The 21,692-nt window shown below is 38.3% G+C and overlaps 1 protein-coding gene across 1 annotated transcript in view; it reads left to right on the top strand.

The window, feature by feature from the left end:
- The first annotated feature begins 839 nt into the window (after positions 1-839).
- The window catches only part of LOC148830721 (uncharacterized), a 40,288-nt gene continuing 19,435 nt past the window's right edge, over positions 840-21,692 (top strand). Inside the window, exons 1-4 of the mRNA XM_088920881.1 lie at positions 840-940; positions 12,911-13,234; positions 18,550-18,855; positions 20,863-21,156. Coding sequence (XP_088777007.1) covers positions 892-940; positions 12,911-13,234; positions 18,550-18,855; positions 20,863-21,156 — 973 coding nt within the window. The 5' untranslated portion in view covers positions 840-891. The remainder of the gene's footprint in view (positions 941-12,910; positions 13,235-18,549; positions 18,856-20,862; positions 21,157-21,692) is intronic.

The following is a 21,692-nucleotide window of genomic DNA, read 5'->3' as shown; positions in this document are numbered from 1 at the left end:
TCTCAAAAACTCTTTTGAATCACAGAGAGGGAACAAATGGAAGTATCCATGCAGCTGGAAATCTATGTAGAGACACATACAGTAAAATTCCAGTATAGTGAACAGGCCAGGACAGACTGGAGAACTTATGTGTGCGTAAGTGCTTTGATGTGCACTAGTCTGAGGAACATTTTGAAATGCACCAGATCCAGGATGGACCTTGAGTGGAGTCTGCTATTCTTTTTTAGCACCATAAAAGCTTTCTGAATATCAGCTCTTCTACAGCTGTGGGAACCTGTGTAACCTCCTGGGTAGTGAATTTGGCAGAAAGTGCTTTTATCTTCAGGGTGAGAAAAGAGACAGGAAATTGAGACTGAACCATCTTCAATTGTAGCAAATGAACATTTTCCCTATTGGAACAATTTTCAATGAATGCAGATTAAATCTGATTGTGGACTTGATGCAATCTACCACTTAATATATTAATGCAATGTAAAAATGTGTTGATTCATAGATTCATAGTTTTCTATGAATCTGTCATCACACAAAGCTCCCAAGCACAAGTCTTCTGAGACTGTGAAGTCCCCCCACTTCCCCCAAGTAAAATGAGAATTGTGTAGCTTAGGTAATTTGATTAAGAAAATTTGAATATAATTTTGCTTTTGTACATGCCCAGGAAAGGTAGAAAGGGCAGGGCTAAGACATAAGGATCCTCCAATCAAGAGGTGGACCTACACTCCACATAAAAAAAAGTTAAAAGGACATTTTAATATGTAAATGACATGCTGGCTTTTAGGGTTTGAACAAAAACATAAAAGCTGAGCTATTGTGACTACCAACATGTTCCTGTTCACATTACTGTAGATCAACTCCAAGGCTGTACCTCACTGTGAACACAATCAATGATAAAAGATGGGTTTCTTGATATTTCTGCTTTTTGGTATTTTCCTAAATGCAAAAGGTAAGTCTGCTAACTTTGTTGCTGGATTTTTACAACTAGTCATTGAGTCACATCAGGTGGTCTAGTTTCATTTCTCCAAATGTACATTTGATATGTTCACCTCAATGTTCTACTGTATTTCAAGCTTTGAGCTTTTATAGCCTAGAGACAGAATTGTATTCTTTGGATGAAATGGAAAACAAAGACAAATATTCCAAAAACCTTTCCAAGCCTTAAAATATATTTGGAGCATTTTAAATAGCAAAACCATTAGGCACTTTACCATTGTTCATATGTATAATTTATAAACTTGATACTGTAAATGCTGTACTTTATATATGTAAAATGGTATTAATGGTACTGTAAATGTGTGTCAGTTAGATATTTGGCATGGTTTTAAGCTGCTATATTCTATAATATAATATAATATTAAAAAAAGAGAAAAGGAGACTGAAAATGTTTGACCTACAGTCCAATTACCAGCATGTTTTAAGAATACTGTAAATTGAGAGATATAGCTTAATGTTTGTAGATCATTGAGAATTAACATGAATACATTTGATTAAGAAATAAAATGCATCTGAAAATGAGTCAGTACTTGTGGCTTGCATATTATTTGTGCTTTTTTGGTAAGCAAAGATCAGACTGAACCGTTTTCAGGCACCGGCGAAGAAGTGAAATCGCTTTCAGTGATTCTCGCCCCCATCTTTCTGCTTTGGAGATTCGTTTTGAACTTCAGGAAATACCACAACAGAGGTGTTTATGGGTTTTAAGACATTCCTTGAGAATAGTTTCAGTATTAGTGTTAGAATAGTGCACAGTCAAAAGAATGCCACAGCTGGTCTGCACATCACAGAAATGCTGTCCGATTGCCTTGGACAGTAGCACTGGAGATGAATCCTTTCCTTTCTCTCCTTCCATCCATCCCACATCTTCCAATTCAGGGTCATGGGATAGCTTGAGCCTATCCCAGCAAGCAACAAGGGTCAACGCTGGGATTGCAGTCCATCGCAGGACAAACAGACACAGACATGCACACACTCACACCTACCAGTATGTCTTTGGAATGTGGTAAGAAACTGGAACCCCCAGGGAAAACCCTTGCAAACACAGAGAACAGCATCCAAACTTCACACAGACAGTGCCCTAGGTAAAGGTATAGGTATAGGCCCTAGCTCCATAATAATGAGTGATTTTCTGGACACTCCACTCAAAGCACTTTACAGGTAATGGGGACTCCCCTCCACCACCAATGTGCAGCACCCACCTGGATCATGCAACGGCACCCAAAGTGCACACAGTATGCTCACCACATATCAGCTATCTGTGTGGAGGAGAACAGAGTGGTGAAGCCAGTTCACAGATGGGACATATTAGGAGGCCATGATTGGTAAAGTCCAATGGGAAATTTGGCCAGGACACCAGGGTAACAACACTACCCTTTTTGAGAAACGCCCTGGAATTTTTAATGACTACAGAGAGTCAAGACCTCAGTTTTACATCTCATCCGAAGCACGGCACCTTTTTATAGTATACTATCCCCGTCACTGGGGTATTAGGACCACATAGTGAGCACCCCCTGCTGGCCCCTCTTCCAGTAGCAACATAAGTTTTTCCCAGGTGGTCTCCCATCCAGGTACCGACCAGGCTTACAGCTGTTTAGCTTAAATGGGTTGTTAGTTGTTAGTTGTTAGTTGCAGGGTTATATGGCTTATGGCAATTAAAACCTACGCACACTCTCCTCTCTGCTCTGAAAGGTAATTGGTAACCATTCTAGTTATGAAAGCCAGGAGCTAATAATAATCAAGTCCCAGGGACCTCTTTAATACTTTAAGTCCCAAAGGATGCCAAAGTGCTTTCCACTCACTTCAATCCCACCTGAAGTGCTGAACCCCCCAGGGTGACAGACATTGTGTGCCAGCAGCCCCACTACACAAAAGGACAGAAAAGTGAAAAAATCCTTAACCCATCGAATTAAAAAGTAGCCTACAGTATGTTAACATCCCTATTTTTTCAAAAAGTACTATTTGATCTATACTACTGTACAGTACTTACAATAGTAATTTGGTTTTTCCATCTCAGGTCTGAATAGGCCCCGTATTACCTACAGTAGCTTCTGGAATCAAAAGGCTACAAAGTAATAATGCTGCTGTCATTTAAGATATGGAAGGGTGAGGCAACTAAATCACCTTGTCTATTAATAAATGATCAGATGTGGGCCTAATCACTTTGAGACAGAGTGGGGAGATGGTGAATGAGTGGTCAGGCAAACTGTGCACCAATCTTTATTTGACTCTATGCTTTATAGGACTGTAAACTTTAATGACTCTTAAAACTAAAGGTTACTTTTGGATGTAAGATGTAGCCTTTGCTACCAGGTGTGCATTTTAGTCCTTGACATATTTTTTATCCAATGACATAGTGAGTAAATCTAGCTGTGGGCTACACAGGTAAATTCTGAATTACTTCAGTTACATGACAGTTTAAAGACCTTCTAAAAGACCTTCAAATGAGAAGTCAATCAATTATTGCAGAGTAACAAGTTATTTATATGGACTCGGAGTAATGGCTGAAACAGTCTATATACAGTATGCTTGATTGTAAATCAGAAATCGCTGAAGGTATACTTGAGTGAGTAAGTGAGGCAGTATTGAAGTAAGAGGCCTGTTTGTCCCTGACTCTGACAAGTGGTGATATTCTACCCAAGAGAAGAGGGAAGCCGTCATTTGATAGTAAAGGATATTTTCTGTACTTTATGTTTGGTTAGATTTTATTACTTTAAATCTGTGGTTATTGGCCTATGTTTCTGTTCAATACTGCAAACTATTTACAGTTGTGAGAAAAAGTTTGTGAACCCCTAGGAATTATATGGATTTCTGCATGAATGACTCCTAAAATGTGATCTCATCTTCATCTAAGTCCTAATAATAAATTGTCACGATTATAGTCCCTCCTCCTTAAGGGTACTCCGGCCCTTTCACTTCAGACTTGATTATGTGCACCTGACCCCTGTTCCCAGTCCACCTTAAAAGCCAGGCGCTGACGTTCATCCGGGCTCTGCATCTGATTTCTGTATCGTGCGAGTCCGGGACCTGGAAGCGCCTGGTCCCATTAAGGTTTTAATCTCTGTTCCCGTTCCCTGTCTGCCGGTTCCGACCCGGTTCATGTTTTTAATTCCTTGTTGGATGGATCACCTTGCTATGGACTTATTCTTGTGTTTTTGGATTACCCTCTGGATTACTTTTGGATTGTTTGCCTCGGCCACACCTCCCCCGTGCACCAGCGCACTTTGGACACGCCCCCCTGTTTTCATCCCCGTATTCCTGCGTGACTTTTTCCTAGTGTTTCCTCAGGACTTTGGATTGTGTCGTCCGCATAAGGTCCGGAAATAACTGATCGTTAAATAAATACAGTCTTATTTAACAAACAACACACTAAACATTTTACATTGCTACAGTATATCTTAATTGGTTTAAACAGTCAAGGTCATTGATGGACAAAAATGTGTGAACCTCTAGGATAATTACATCCTGAAAAGAGGGTACTTGGAGTTGGGTATTCCAATCAATGAGTCTGGTGTTCAAATCTAAAGAGATTTCAGAGGACCTCAGAAGAAGAGTTGTTGACACTCATAAGACTGGAAAGGGATACAAAAGGATTTCTAAGGACTTGGGCCTCCATCAGTCCACAGTCAGGCAGATTTACAAATGGAAGAAATTCAGCACCGTTGCTACTCTCACTAGGAGTGGGCATCCTACAAAGATCAGTGCAAGGGCATGCCATACAATCCTCAAACAGAACCCTAGGATGACAGCTTAGGATCTGCAGGCATCTCTTGCCTAATAATGTCTGGTGTTGTGTGTTGTTTGTTAAATAAGACTGTCTTTATTTATTATTATACCTTAGATGAAGATCAGATCACAATTCCAGAGGGTCTCAAACATTTTCTCACAACTGTAGAAAGCATGGTCCCAATTTTCCCTGATATTGCAAATAATGTTTACCTTACAGGCCATAAGAGGAACGTTTTTAAACTAGTTAAACTAGTTAAACTAGTTGTATTTTCCATACCCAAGACCTCTCTGGCACTAGTTCAAATTGTACTGTTGGAGGTGATAACCTGGCAAAGGGTCATCCTGTTTTTAAAAAATGGCTTGTTAAGAGACAGCAATTAGAATGTCTCCTGTCAGAAATGTGCACTTCACAATTTGCAAAGACAATTTCCAACGTTTTTAAAAGATGACGTGGTGAATGCAAGATTATGTTGTTATTCCTTTTTTCTTTTTCGCATTTATAAATGGCAGAAATAAACTAAATGTAATGGAGCAGTAGTTAGTATTTACGCCATGCAGCAATGGGGTCTATTCCTATGTTTCTCCGCATGTTCTTGAGGGTTTCCTCTGGGTGCTGTGGTTTACTCCTACACTATAAAGATATACAGATGGGTTAATTGGTTTCCGGGAAAATTGGCCCTGCTTTGTGTGTGTGTCTGTCTGCTCTGCAATAGACTGAAGTCTGGTCTGGGGTGTATCCAACCCTGCACCTGTTGCTTGCCAGGATAGACTCTGGCTCCCCGACAAGGTTAGAAAATGGATGTAATGGAACTTAAAGCCTTTCCCACCCAATTACATTTTAAAAACTTGATTACATCAAAAACCATGCATGTTACATTTTCAAATTCCTGCCTACAGAATGAGCAATGATGGCAACCTGCAGTATTTTTAGTTAATCCTCTGTAGGGTTTTTGCTAAAAATAAAAAGAGTTTTGTTTTGAAAACTGGATGGGGGTTTAATTAACCCATAAAACTAAATATCACATTTAATTTAACATGAGCGCACTAATCCAAATGAACCCTTTTTAATACTTGTAGCAATTTTCCCAAACCACTTTTCTTGCTGTGCAGTAAATTTACATTTTGTCTCATATATGACAGGAAACTGATATTGTTAAAACCCATTTTCTGTTAATAAGTGACACTTCCCATAGTTTATATTCATAAAGTTGAAAGTGTCATTTTTAACGGCTATTGTGGCTTTAGTTACACGAGAGGAAGTTTACCCCGGGTTGCCTGACTCAATGACTGCAGTCAAAATGGAAAGAAAGGTTCGGTTTCAAAATCTGTCATGAACTGCTGCTTGGATTAAGTTTTTTTAATTTTTTTAAAAAATTTCTTGTGAGAACTGAAAGATAGATTGTGGGTGGGGTTTCTATGCCAGACATGCTAATAATATTTTTTTTCAATGGCTTCAATTTTTCTAAAGGCATGATCGGCTGTGGTTTACAATGTGTGGCAGAGTAGAGGTAAATGATGGGGCATCTCTTCTAGTTTTACAAACCATTAGCCTACTAAAGCAGAAAAACACTAGACAGAAACTTGAAAAACTACCTGTGATAAAAATCTTCCATGAAGTTAATGCAGTACAGATTTAAGCTCTTTACTTGTTTGATGTTGTTTGCTTTCTGAATGCGACTATCATTTTATCTTTATAACAATTTAAACCTTCATTTATTTTTTAATTGATTTCAAATTTAGATGGTGTTTTAGATGATGTTCAGTTTAAATATCCTGTTCATTTTTGCCACAGGAAAAGGAAAGAGGGCTTTTCTGTGAGCTCATTTTAATTAATGTTTTCTGCAAACTAGGGCTTTAATTTTTAGATAGTACAAATCATCCAAACAATGATGATTCCATTCTGCCCTTTGATATTGTATCATCCCCACGTTGCAATAAGGATTTTATGGTGTGTGACAAAGCTATAAAAAGAAATCAGTTGAAGAGCAGTAGTGCTATGACTGAAGAAGGAAAATGATTCAGAAGAGCAGATTTAAAAGAATGAAAAATATATGACAATAAGGAAACTATAGTGCTGATGAAAAGTTTGTGAACCCCCAAAATAAATGTGGAAATTTTGTAGCTTTACAAACCACTTTTTTTTTACCAGCACCAATGTTGCCCTACAACTTACCACAGGCAACCCACATAAGCTAAGTAAGTGTGAGCCTGGCCAGTACCTGGATGGGAGACCTCCTGGGAAAAACTAAGGTTTCTACTAGAAAAGGTGTTAGTGGGACCAACAGGGGGCGCTCACCCTGCAGTCTGTGTGGTTCATAATGTCCCAGTGTAGTAACAGGGATGCTATACTGTAAAAAAACTGGACCTAAAACTGAAGTTCTGACTCTCTGTAGTCATTAAAAATCCCAGGGTGTTCCTTGAAATGAGTAGGGGTGTTACCCCAGTGTACTTGCCAAATTTCCCATTTGCCTTTACTAATCATGGTCTCCTAATAATCCCTAACTGAAAGCTGATGTGTGGTGAGTGTACTGGCGCACTATGGCTGCTGTCACATCATCCAGGTGGGTGCTGGTGGTGGAGGGGAGTCCCCATTATCTGTAAAGTGCTTTGAAAAAGTCCAGAAAAGCACTATATAAGTGTAAGGAATTATTATTATTTATTTTATGTAAATAAATATTAAGTAAATTAATTAGTTTTATTAGCTCAAATAAGGGGAAAGAGAATCAGATGTTTAAATACAGTAGGTAGATTTTAGGGTCTTGGAAGGCTAAAGATCAGAAATGTTGTGAGTTTTGCCTTCACCATACAGATGTGTGGAAACATGTCATGTCACAATCAAAGGAAATCTCTTAGGACCTCAGAAAAAGTGTTATTGATGTTCATCAGTCCAGAAAGGTTTACTAAACCATTTCTAAAGACTTGGGGTTTCACCAATCCACTGTCAGACAAAAATACAAATACATTTCTCTACAAATCGAGAAAGGTCAAGACCACAGTCACTCTACTCAAAACTGGTGATCATACCAAAAGAAGAAAATTATCAAGGGAGTTACAAAGAACCCAGGAGTAACAACCAAGGAACTGCAGTCCACCTTAGTTAATGTGACTATCAGAAAACAACTGAACAAGAATAGTGTTCATAGAAAAGAACAAGGAGACAACAACTGCTCTCCAAAAACAATATAGCTGCCAGTCTGAAGTTTGCCAAGGAGCAAATATACAGTACGGTCCACAATGCTTCAGAAACAATTTTCTATGAATAGATATGTCAAAGGAAAAACTCTTTGGCCTCATTTGATGAAAACCAAACACTGCTTTGAAACAGAACCTCATCCCAATCCTCAAGCATGGTGGTGGGAGTGTGATGCTTTGGGGCTATTTCTCTGCCTCAGGACCTGAAAGATTTGCCATCATTGACACAACCATGATTTTATCAGAAGAGTCTAGAGGAGAATATCAGGCCATCCATCCATGACCTGAAGGTTAAATAAAAGTAAGTCTTTCAGCAAGAAAGTGATCCTTAATTTACAAGCTCGTCTACAAAAGAATGGTGTCAGAAGAAATAAAAATTCTGCATTTTACGACTGCCTATTTAAAGTCCATCCGCATTTACATTTTGTGTCAGGACCTGAAGCAAGCTGTCCATTCAAGTCGCCCTCATGTGTCACAGAGAAAGAGTTCTGTAAGGAGGAATGGGCCAAAATTCCACAAAACCAGTTTGAAAGACTGATCAATGGATACAGAATACAATTGCTGCTCAATGGGGTACCACCAGTTACACAATCTAAAGGTTCACATATTTTATCATACATGGATTTTTAATGTTACATCATTTGAGGATAAATACTGTACATGTTGAAAGAGTATCATGCTTTGTGTGATTTGTTTAATCAGGTTAACATTATCTATTAGGCTTACTAGGACTTGATTAAAATGTAGTAACACTTTACGTTTCAAATATGTGAAAATCCAAATGGGTTCATAAACTTCTTTTCAGCACTGTACTGTCTATGCTTAATCTTTCAGGTGATATGATTGTTTTTGGTGGTGTGCTTCACCAACTGAAAGTGAAATCATTATATAAGAAATATAAAAAATTAGGGGTTTACTTGTTAAATCTAGAATTTTGTCCAGCCTCTTCTCTTCATTAAGATTTTTCTCATCTCTATCCTAAAATTAAAAAAATAATTCTCTTTAAGGCCGTCTTAATTCTAACTGTAGTTGCTACTGAGTGTGAAATAGTCAGCCAGGCTGACCCTATCTTTGCCTCTTAAGATTTTAAATACTTGGATACAATCTTCTCCTTTGTTTTACCCTGAAGAAATGCAATTATTTTAACATTCTTTATATGAAGTTCATATTACCTGAGACAATGAATGTTTCTTGTTGCTATTCATTGAACTCTTTCTAAGGCTATTGATCCTTTTGGTAATAAGTTGTCCACAATTGAAAACAGTGTTTCAGGTGAGATTTTATTATAGCACTGTAGAATTTGAACACAAATTCCCTGGATTTAAATTACACTATTTTTCCTTTATGTGCAAACATTGTTTACTTCTGGATTACTTTTCTACATTGTCTTAATGAGGACATGCAAGAAGCCACAAATTCACATACTGTAGGTCACCTACTACTGTATGTGCAACTCAGAAGCTCCCAAATTATTGCTCATTAAAGTTGGGATATGTACAGTATATTGTAATATGGATACACTGTGTGTTCCTATACTATGTGGATTACTTGCTTACCAATATTAGGTGTCATTTGATGAGTGTCTTCCCAGTCCATGCATTTGTCTTGCTGTATTTCCTTTACAGCCTTTTTTGTGTTGGTCACTCTTCCTATTTGCTCGGCATCTGCAAATTTAGCTAGTTTGTTGTTTGATATCATTAATCTAGATCTAGGAAAATATTAGGTATAAAATGCATCGCTGGGTATACCATAGTTTAGATGTACAGTATTACATGTTATGCCCTTTAAAATAACATTCTGTTTCCTGTTCATTAACTACTTTTCAATCCATGTGCACACATTACCTTGATATCCTTTGGGTTTTATTTGAAAATTAACCTTTTGTGAGGGACCTTATCAAAACTTTCTGGAAATCTATTTATATCATGTCATACTCTTGAGAGATGTCAACTATCTTAGTTACGTGGTCAAAGAGTTCTAGTAAATGAGTTAAATGAGATCTAAAATATGTTACCCATTTCTTAGGAGACCATCATTTGGTAAATGTTCCTGTATTTTACCTTTAACTAATGTTTCCATAGTTTTACAAATAACAGAACTGAAATTGATTGGTGTGCACTTTTCCTATTCATTTTTATCCTTCTTCTAAACCTCATATGATCATTGATATTCCTGTAATTGCTCAGTATTCCTTCTCTTTTTTTCTTTTCAATCAATTGACAATTGTTGCCACATTTTTAAACCCCCTCACCTCCAATATGAAAATTCAACTCCATCGCGATACTCTCACTTTCACAATCCAGGTGTGGGTACTTGCTGTCATCTCAAATGTGCATTATTCAGCCATCCCCATTTTCAGGTTCCATGTGGCCTACAAGACTAACATCAGTTAGTGATGCAGGGAGTTGGAGCCTACCCCAGCAAGCAATGGGCACAAGGCTGGATATGCCAATTAACCTACAAGTATGTCTTTAGACTGTGGGAGGAAACTAGAGCACCCAAAGGAAACCGGCATGAACATAGGGAGAACATACTCCACACATACAGGACCTTAGGAATTGAACCAGGGCCTTGCAGCAATGCTAACCACTGCACCGCCGGACTACCCAGGAAGACAATCCTCTCTCTTCAATCCTGATGTCATAGTTCTTGCCAATATAGAAAAGGAATTGCCGTCCCCAAGATAAGGATTACAGAAGTACCCTGGAGTGTTTTTCAAGTGTTACTCAAGAGATTGGTGCAGTGTCACCAGTGCTGCAGACCTGTGCCAGCCTGAGATGATAAAATCAAAATAAGCTCCCGAGTGAAGGTCTCGTGATCTACGACCCCATCCTTAATGATAGTGGGTAATGCAGTGGGAAATGGCCAAAAAGACATAACCATGGATACATGTGGAGGAAATGAGGTTTCTTTGTGGGTCTGTTGTGCTTACTCTCTGTGACAGGGTGAAAAGCTTTGCTACAGTATGTAGGAAACAAAGAGCTGAGGCACTGCCTTTCTAGATCAAGATGAGCCAGAAGAGGTGTTTCAGGCACCCAGTAAGGATGCTTCCTAACACCTAGGTTGGTGTTGACGCTATACTGGGCATGGGCATGTTCCCCAAGACAAATACTCAAGGCCAGCTCAGGACACATGCAGAGAGTATATCTCTTTGTTAGCCTGAGAACACTTGAGAGTCCCAGAGCAGACATTGAAATCTATTGCAGAGGAAAAAGATGTCTGGTCCTACCGAGTCGACATGATGTTTCTGGAGCCTCCACCAGGATAAGCAGATTGAAAATGAATGGATGAAAGGATAATACTAAAAATAGTTCTGACAACTTACATATATCATCCCATAATGCATATTTTAGTTGATAAATTCTTGCTGAATATTCCCAACAAACCTACTTTGAAAAATTGATATCAGACATTTGGGGGGAGATTTAGGGCAGTATGTGGAGACAAGATGGAGGTTCTTGTCTGATTCACTTTTTCCAGACAGCAATGGCCATCCTCTGTCACCTGACCAATCAAATGTCAACAGGTGATTTAGTGACATTTAAACACTAGGAAGCAGAGCTTCCAGTGTTGGTCAACATCTGCAGTCTGTCATCAGCTTGCAACACAAGGAGAGAAGGAAGGAGAGCATTAGTCTGACTGGCCAACCAAAGGACTGTGGAACTTGGGACCCTGACTCCAGGTGGTCCCCTCTTCTTAACTAAACAATTTCAATTCTATTTTCTATTTTCAAGATCATATTATATTCCCATTGTGATTAGAATATATTCAGTGTCTCCTAGTCAGAGAGAGAATAATAATATTTCTAATTGGTTTAGATTTTCAGGCCTAGGGGTCTTTGGGCCTAAGAACCCCAAAAAACATTCAGGAATCTTTCTTTAGTTGTTAGGGAACTTCTGGCCAGATACTTCTCACTACCTGTTTGTCTGCACTGTCTGAATATCCTGTTACTAAGGTTACTTGCAGTACTCTCCCCTGGAAAGAACTCCCACCTTGGTCCCAGTGTGTCTCCTTCCAAACATCCACCGGGGAAATGGTGGCTGCTACAATATAATTTTTAAAATCTTTTACAAAAAATCTATATATGCACAAAATTGCAATAGTTGAACTTGGTCTTTAATTGCAGACAGTGTCTGAGCTTGTCATAAGCACCTCAAACAGAGAGAGATTTGTCTTTTTAAAAAGTATATTAAGCATTAAATAACTTATTTTTCAATCATATCAGATCCTTAGCCTTCCCAGCTCTTGCTTATAGCACATTCTGCTATAGGTGAATAGATCTTATAGCCTGAATGCTGCATTTCAGTTCCAGACATGGACATGAATGTTTCTGGTAGATCTATTCTGCTCTCTGCTTCAAGCTTAATAAATAAGAACCTGAGGTCAAGAATGGAATGTATATGCTGGTGCCTTTAAAACTGAACACAAGGGCACTTTTTAAGAGCCATGACTGTTTGGAACAACCCATCCAGCTAAAATGTTGGTGCCAATTTCCTGAAATGCCATAACAAAATCTGTTAACACAATTCTGGGATTGGTTAACTAGAAGCAATATGAGCCAAATGGTATCTTCTTGTTTGTAACTTTTTTGATGTTTTTAATAGTAAAGGAAACAATTTGTGGCAAAAAGCCATAAAGTAACAGTCTGCTATTTCATTTTATCTGCTGTGAATCAATATTTTATGGATTTCAGTGACACTGTTCTTGAACCCTATCTTAATTGTGGAGCGCTCTTCTTGTAAGACATGTTTTATGTATGAAACCTTTGCTTTAAATTTTTGACATGCTCCAGCTTTTTCTTGCTTGAAATTTAAAAATAATTTGCGATTAGTAAAATACTTTATAATTAATAGATTTATTACAAATTTTGGGGAATTTTCTGTTGTACTGCATATTCACTGTACTTTGACTGCAATGTGCCCATAACAAGTTCTCACTAATAAGAAGGTACAGTACAATATAAAATACACAAAATAACTGATTGGCAACTGTTCTCTTTCTCCAGCTGACAATGGACACATCCTATTTCAGAAGAATATCACAGGTGTCTTGGGTGAGCAAGCTGTGCTCCAGTGTGAGTACAAAGGGATTGTGAAATTGGATGGATCCTACTGGCAGACTCGCTATGATGCCAACAAGAAAAAAAAAATCTTTCGGTTCGTCAATGGTAATCTCCTTAAAAACACAGAGGACTTCAGCCCTCCATCTTCTGCAGATAACCTCACCATCCTTCTGAACATCACCAGCCTGGAAGATGAAAAGGAGTTTACATGTGTCTTCCAAACTGAGGACGAAGACCTGGCAAAAACTATTTACCTCACTGTTTTGGGTAAGAACATAATTTAACTAAGAAGCAACTCCTGCTCTGTTCTGCGTTTTTGGAATGGTTACCATTCCAGCAGTTAGACTGTTCGATTGATTCTATCTGACACAGCTGACACTCAAACCTCTGTAGAAGCCTCATTAAACTTTTTATTGACACCTTTCAATGTCATCTTCAAAAATCAAAATCATTTGCAATTACTCATTAGTAAATTTTATTTTACCAAATGTCAAATGGAATAAGGAAAGACACATGACATGTTTTTCATATATTGAGTGATCCAGAAGCAGTAACATTGTTCTGCAGAGTGACCACAGGATAACTTATTTTATATGAAGATGGGTAAAGCAGAACCACCTTCTTTCTGAGAAGAAAGCTTTGAAAAGAATTCTGGAAATTGATTTTTTAAAAGCTGGTGTGCTCAGTGTTGGCACAACCCTACTTCCTCCTGCTATCTTCCTGATATTGGAGAACTCTTCCAAGATTCTTCTATGAAACATTTGCAACAATAATTGAGAATATCACTGCAGTAGATTCTATCACAACATTTATATATGACTAATACTAAATGAGAAGCAAAAACATTGAAATTTGGAGAAAACCACAGGTGACATATTCACTTAATATTGCAGCTGAAACATACTGTATTCACTTGTCCTGGCATTTGGAATGTGTGAAAACCGTTAATGATCACAGAACTGTGAAATGAAATCTTTATTTTTTAGTAAACGCACACGGCTTGACGGTGGTTTGATTTTGCACTTGTTGCAGGCTCTTCTCATTTGGTTCTTTGTTCCATAAGTAGAACAGCTCCTTCAGTTATTTGCATACCTGCTGTTTCTAAAAGGTGGTGAATACTTATGCCCCTAGTTGCACTCTGGTTGGTTTTCCAGAACAAGAGAAAATCAGCCCCTGAGTTCTTCTGAGATCTAGGGACATCTCTACAGGGGACATATTTAAAGAGAGTTTGCTTCAGGACGTTCTGAAGATGTTGCAGGTACAAAAAGAGCTGGCAGTACTTCCCTAGATACAAAAGCAGTGTAGAGTAAGAGAAAAAAGCAATGTTCAAACAGCCAGCAACGTTTAAGCATCCTCATTGGGGTGGTGGCAAACATGACATATGTAGTGCTTTCTGGCAGAAAACAGATTTTAAGACACCTAGTATTGTTTTACTGTCACAGTGTATACAGTATATCATTCCCTGACCCAGAATTGCAGTATGGCTTGAGTCCTGGCCTTGGTGTGACCACTACATTTGTCCTATCTAATTCCTGCACATTCTTGTCAGGCATCATTGAAAACCCCAAACAACAGTAATTGGCAGCTGTTGGAGAGGCCACCAGGAGCAGCCGGGATTTGGGAAGACTTCCTCCTCAGCCAGTGGCAGTATAGCGCACTGTTGTAGTAGTGTATCTCAACGTGAAGTCAATGTTTTTACTGCCTTAGTGTTTACCAATGAAAGCACAAGTCAGGGCCTCTGGGCACTGTTCCAACTAAAGGCCCCAGGAAACATCTGTACAGACTTCTGCTTGTTCACGTCATTCTGTTCCATCAGCTGGAGGTAGTACACTGATTTAGGCTGTCAAAGTCAAGACTTGTTGGGCTGGTAGGTGATGTGTTTCCCCAGACATGGCCTCTCTGCTTCCAAATCCATCTGAGACCTCATCTTCCACAATCAAGCCCGAGGACACACAGATCAGGGATAGGTGTCAGCCAAACCATGTGCTGCTGTACTCTTAGTCCATCTTGAACCTTAAGCTTTTCTAATCTTAACACTGACTGCAGCTGTATAGTGACCAACTGTGAATGACTGGGGCTGCCAGCTGTGCTTCAGGTAACTAACAGGACGTGCAAGCTGTTCCTTTGACCTGAGAACTAAAAGCTTTTATGGTTACAAATAAGAGGAAGCAGTTTGGTCTATCTAGCTTGTTAGGAATTTATGTTATTGGCTTCAACAACAATTGCTGGGTAGCTAACAGTCTTAGTCAGTGTCTAACACTGACATACATGCAGAGTTAATAGATCACCTTGATTAGACTGCTACTCTACCAACAGCCCATGCAAAGACATTCCTTATAGATTCTTTTGAAGGTGGTGGCAAAGGAGTGCGGAGTGTCCTCTGAACCTCCAACTATATACAGTGTCTTGAGAACATTTATAATATCTATATACAGTACAGGCTCATATAAAATACACTGCGCTTTCTTGTCGGACATCACTGAAAATCCCAAACAACAGTTATTATCATGTACAGTGTATAATCTATACCATCCCTCAAGTCATCTTCTCCAGATCACAACCTATACTATACATGTACATACTCTTTAATAACCTACATACCTGTAGTAGTACATAACCTAAAGTATACAGTACATGACCATTGCAGTATCTACAGACCCAAAGTCTGAGTGTTGTATTTCTAGTGACCAGAGATTGTGACTGCTACAGTATTCAAAAAAGACCCGCCATCGTAGATACACTTTATTAGAGCTCTTTGAAAACTGAAATACTCCTAATGTTGTAATATATAAAATTTAGCTGCTATATTAGCCTCGTGAAAGATATATGAGGTAATTTACACTTTCACAGTTTCCATTGTTTAGGAAATGAAGAGCAAAAGTAACAAGATTAGTGAAGATAGCAAACTATGTTCACCCTTTATTTTGGAAAATAAAATAAGTGCAAAAATCAGTTTGGAAGAAAACCTTTTATCTATGTTCTATAAAGGAAAGCTAACAGACAGTTTGAGAATCAGTAGTAATTTTGCTTCTTCAGACAGCTTCACACCTGGCAGCAGGATGTGGTGTCTTTTCAGGCAGCAGATGTGCCCCCCACCATAACCACATGCACTGGGCAAACACGTTCTGCAAAAAACTCATATTGTAGAGGAAGTTTAAAGATCCTGTTGTTTTCTAAAATCGTCTGGTTGAAAGCTAAAATCCCTCAAACAGTTAAACCCCATTGCAGTACTGCAACGTGTCGAAATCTCTTGTTGTCCAGGTTCCACTTCATCACACTGTTTGCTCAGTGATATACAGCTTTTCATTTGCTTCAAAAGAGTAACTCAGTCAGGCTTATACTACTGTAATGCTGACGTCTGTCTTTTTTCAGCTCCTAGACAGTAAGTCTAGACAACAAGTGATGCACTCATTAAAATAAAACAGTTTGATGTAATAACAGTTTTTGGTTTTCTCTGTGCTTTTACTAAATTGCTGCGAGAACATTATTCTAGAGAGAATGGAATTGACAGATTTTAAAATAATTCTCAAAAACAAACCTTTGCACGCAAGTTATGCTAAGCATTGCATTAGGCCCTATCAGTTCAGTGAAGCATAGGGCTGTAAAATGCATCTTTAATATTTATGGCTTGTAAATTGTGCTCTTGCTTTGTGACAAGCAACTTTGAGAGCAGGTTCAATGACCCATCAGTTTCTTCATTACAGAGACTCATTTACTTTAGAGCTGTATTCAAACCTCTTTTGTCAATTCCAAGTGCTAAGAGACAAGCCTCAAATCCAAAGTAACCAAATCTATGTATTTCAGCAGCACTTTCACATTGGTGATGTATTTCATGCAGAAAATGAACTCTGAATTTTGCTGTATCCATCGACAAAGGAGTGGTTCTGGAGAAACACATTCAACATGTTTTATAGTAAGCGAGCTTTAGCACCACTCCTAAATGAACAATGGCTTTGCTGAATTGATTTCTTTATATATCAGGTCTTTTTAAATAGATCAATAAGGGTGACCTGTCAAGAACTGCTGAATTTCCAAGGTCATAGCTTATAAAGCTTGTAAACTGCCAGGATACGGAGTTATTGGCCTACTTCACATGTCATGTTTATACTAGTATTTCCAGTGCTTTCTTTGTGTGCTGAGTGAAGCCCCTTCTGCCACTTACATTAACATCCTGAGGGTTTCCTTTGCCACACTCTCAACAGAGCTCCCAAGAACGTCCTCTCATAGTCAAGCTGAAGTCTCTCAGCCCTGTGGGTCTACACTGAAGTGTCTGTAAATCAATCCAGACAAATTTGTTCTGAACTCACATGAGGAGAAGAGTTTCCTAACTTGGGAGTTTTAGATTTTTCTCTTTTAAATCTAATTTATTTATTCAATACAGATTTAACCTTTTAGTCTGCTTACAGTAATTCTTTGTGCAGTAGCTTACAATATCCTCCTCTTTCCTGAAGTCCCCATCCTTATTTACTATTAAAAAATAAATGCTGTTAAGCACGTGGTCCTTAGATATGCTTACATTTAAAGTTGAGTGTTTTTGCCTTTAGTGTGTTTTAATTACATTCTTAAACTGATGAATGAAGTTACCATACGGGTCTTGAAAAGATCAACCTGTATAAACAGAAAAGCTGTGATGAGTGAATTAGGTCAGAGGAAAGTAAGATCTTTGAAAACTCCTCCACCTCCATCCAAACGACAAGTTAATAACTGAAATAGGCCCCTCCGTGATTTCAGAAAATGAAATCTTTGCTTGTTTGAGCTTTCTTCTTTCACTTTCATGCCTTGATCTTCTTGAAGGGGAATTCAATACCTCATTGCTTGAGGAGTGGCTTTGCAATTACAAATGTCCATGTTTACTGTGATCAGTTCCCAGAAGGGACAGAAGTGCTGTCCCAAACACACAGAGAATGAAAAAATTGATCTGGAAAAAAACCCCAAAATACTATTTACTAAATTACCTTTTCTAGTCAATGTGCATGCATCATTTTGTGTAAACTATGAAACTAATGTTACACAAGGAACCTACTTTTTGTAAGGAAGGATACCTGCCATTTCTGAAATGCCATTGTGACAGTGAAAGCAGCTGAGTGAGGGACAGTCCCAGATTCAACATGCATAAAGAGATTGAAATGCAGCTTGGTGAAACATGAAGTTGCTGTATTTAAAACCTGTTAACATAAAAAAGATATGAAAAGCATTAAAAAGCAAAAATAAACACTTGTTTCTGCATTTTCTAAACAGAAACAAGCACTTTGATTAAAAATAGTTTAAATACAAATAAAGACATATTGTATGTTCATCAGCTCTAACTTTACTAGTATTTTTTTTCAGGGAGAATTTTTCACAGCTTCACCAGGTTTGTAAACTACATTGGCTTCCAGGTTTCTTGAAAACTGGCAAATGTAACATAAGACAACATATACTTAGGAAATATTTGTTCAAAATAATTTTTCACAAGAGTCAAAAAAAGTGGAGCAAATCGATTTGTGTGTCCACAATGAGAGCTCAGTCAAGAACCGATTGTGAAAGAGCAAAAGATCATAAGTAATGGCAACTGAATGACAAAACTCTTTATCTCTTAAAAGTTCGACCAGAACTCAGCATTGTGTCCATGGGACAAGAGGACGAGGGATTGAATTATCAGTCAGTCATGTGTTCGGCCTCCAATTCCAAACCAGCAGCCAGCATCTCCTGGATGATATCTGGTGATGCCCCTAGCAATGTCTCTTCCATCACCTCCACCACAGTGACACACCCAAATGGCACTGTGACCCAGACCAGTGTGTACAAGTTTCCCACCTATCTGCAAAAGGAGGAGTTTGTGAGTTGCATGGTGGAACACCCAGCTTTTGCCAAGGCTGTGAAGATGAAAACAAACGTGTACACCTATGGTAAGTATTATTTTAAGTGGCTACCTGCAGAACTGAACAAGGCTGAAAGCTGTAATCTGGAGCTATAAGATAAGATAAGCTATAAGCATGAAAAAAAATAAATCTGTAGGAAAATAGCTCCTAAGGGATTATTGTACAAAGCCAAGATACAAAATAACCAATCTCATTTTGGCCTTCTAGGCAGCATTAGGACACAAACAAGAAAATGTATGTGACATAAATAAAATGTATTTATGTCAATTCTGAACAAAAGCATTAAAACAGATCTTTACTTTTCAACATGTCCAAGCACCAGGCACTTAACCTTAATTGCAAAAAACACTGCACTCAATATTTGTTTCAAAAACCATGTTTTTATCTTTTTACAGGTCTAAATAACAAATGGTATCTTTATTTATTTAGTGAAGCACATACATTTAACCACAAATGACAAACATATTCATATCATTCTGTCTAAGCAAACAAATATCTACAGTATACAGTACTGTATATACAACAGTATACAGTATGAACAACATAAACAATGTATACATATGAGGAGTCCAGAAACAATCAAATCAATGCATTATTTCAGCATTTTGGTTTTAAAGTTTCAAAAATTATATCAAATGTGTCTCCCTGTGTTCTAAAAGCATGTTGTCATCCACATTGTAAAAAAATAACAAGAGAAAAGGCTCAGTTTGCTCCAGAGCAAGACAAGCATTTTCATGTGGTGAACACAGCATCTGAAAATGAGATCATTCAGGTGTGTATGTACAATAATTTGTAACTACGTGATGAGATGGGGGCACAGGAGTCAGGAGCACAGGCGAATAGTTAAATCCCTGCTACCAGCTTGCAGTACTCCTGACCCGTGAATACCTCAGGAAACCGTCCGATGTTTTTTATCTATTTCTTTAGAAAATAAACTTAAAAAAAAAGGATCCCATGTGAATACCTCCTGTTTGTGCCTGTGACAATAGACCACCAGCTGTGAAGCAGTCAGTACTGGGAGGAACCTGCACCCACAGCCAGGCAGCATAGGAACTCATGACGTACAGTAGAAGCCATCAGGAAGTTGCCCCATGGGTCTTATGGGAGTTGTAGTTCTTAAAGCACTTTGAGAAGCCACCTTTAAAGGCGCTATATAAAATATTATTATATTATAATTATTATTATTATTAAACCCAATGCCATGTCTGTGAGATTTAGCCAGTTTTTATACCCAGCTCCCCTGTGATTGACATTAACTAGTGAGCAGTTGACAGGCCGAGTAAACTATTAGCTACTGCATGACAAGAATAAGTATAAAGACACTGCTACATTTTTTTCACTTGGTTCCCTGACCAGGAAAACTACAGTAGCTTAGCTCAACATAATGGAAAGTTAACAATATTGGAGATTCTCAGAATTCAGAAGAAGAAGCCTGAAGAAGGCTCCACAGCCAAAATATTGTCTTTTCTTCTCTTTTCAGCATGGAATAAACCTTGTATTAAACTTTGTTCCTATGAAGCATGTCATTTATCCCAAGTGGAGAAAAAGATACCCTGCCCACAAGCCCTCTTATTGACCAAACTCTCAGATACCTGGTTACCCTCTCGGTAGTGCATCTCTGTCAATAGGATGAGGTCTGACAACTAGAGTTTCTGCACCTCCTGCAGAGACTTTCCTAGGATCATCTCAGTGACTTGAATGGCAGAATGTGAAACCAATATGCTTCTGTGACCTACAAATCCAAAAACAAAATTTGTTATTAAGTATCCTCAAAGTTAATAACAAACTACTCTGTCAAGGAGGACTTTGGACCAGTTTAAGAACAAGGAGATGGGGTTCTAAATGAAAAGGAAATGCAGTGAGAAACAAAAATGCAAGACTTTACATAAAGAGTAGTAGTTGTTTAGAACAAAATAAAAAAGCCTAAGCTGAATCTCAGGTAACTTTCAAACAATGCCCACAATTTCTGACTCTTCAATTCTTACGTTTGTTCTTAAACAATAAATGTATTCGACCATGGTCTTTTTCCCAAAGCTGTCCCAAACATGACTATTGAAACTCACAACGTTCGTGAAAATGGAATCGAATACAAAGAAGTGAAATGCACGGCAGCTGCAGGCAGACCGGCCGCAAATATTACATGGGTGCTGCCAGGCAACAGCTCTGGAGACATCAGAAACACCACTGAAAAGGACAACAATGCGAAGACAGTTACCAGCAGGTACCGGTTTCTCCCTTACCTGCATGAAGGGGAGGAAATCTCCTGTGTCATTCGCCACCCCACGCTCTCTGTTCCAGTGGTGAAGACAGCATCCCTGCCAGCATATCGTAAGTACACAATCCACATCTGTGGGCTTTCCAAATAAAGACCTGTTAATCCATTAATTCATTCAATTTGTGGAAAATATACAGTATAGTTATAACCAAACCAATAAAATTAGGACTATTTGATTAATTTTGCATGATGGTTGGCACTGCTGAATCACATATCATGGGTCCTCAGTTCAGTTCTGACTTGACATGACATGTTCTGAGACAAAGGACATTAGCTGCTTTTAAAGCTTAAGCTTTAACATTTCCTTATAGTACCCCTTTAACTTTTCATATGATTTTGATGCAGGTGATTGAACAATTGTAAATACATGGATGTTTCAAAACTTTGAGGAATGCTAAAGGTTAGGAGAGGAATCACCAAATCCCTCTTAATGAACTGTAAAAGTGAGGACAGGCACCGACTTATTTGACCCCAGTCTCTGTTACACCACTGTGATTTCATATGCTATACTGTATGTGGCTAAATTAAATATTAAGAGTCAACGTGACTTTATGTACATGTATACTAATTAATTAGTCATGATAAAGAC

The sequence above is a fragment of the Atractosteus spatula genome, chromosome 7 (assembly GCF_055471065.1).
Source record: "Atractosteus spatula isolate fAtrSpa1 chromosome 7, fAtrSpa1.hap1, whole genome shotgun sequence".
Lineage (NCBI taxonomy): Eukaryota > Metazoa > Chordata > Actinopteri > Semionotiformes > Lepisosteidae > Atractosteus > Atractosteus spatula.
The sequence above is the reverse complement of the archived record's forward strand: the minus strand, read 5'-3'. Positions and strand labels throughout refer to the sequence as shown.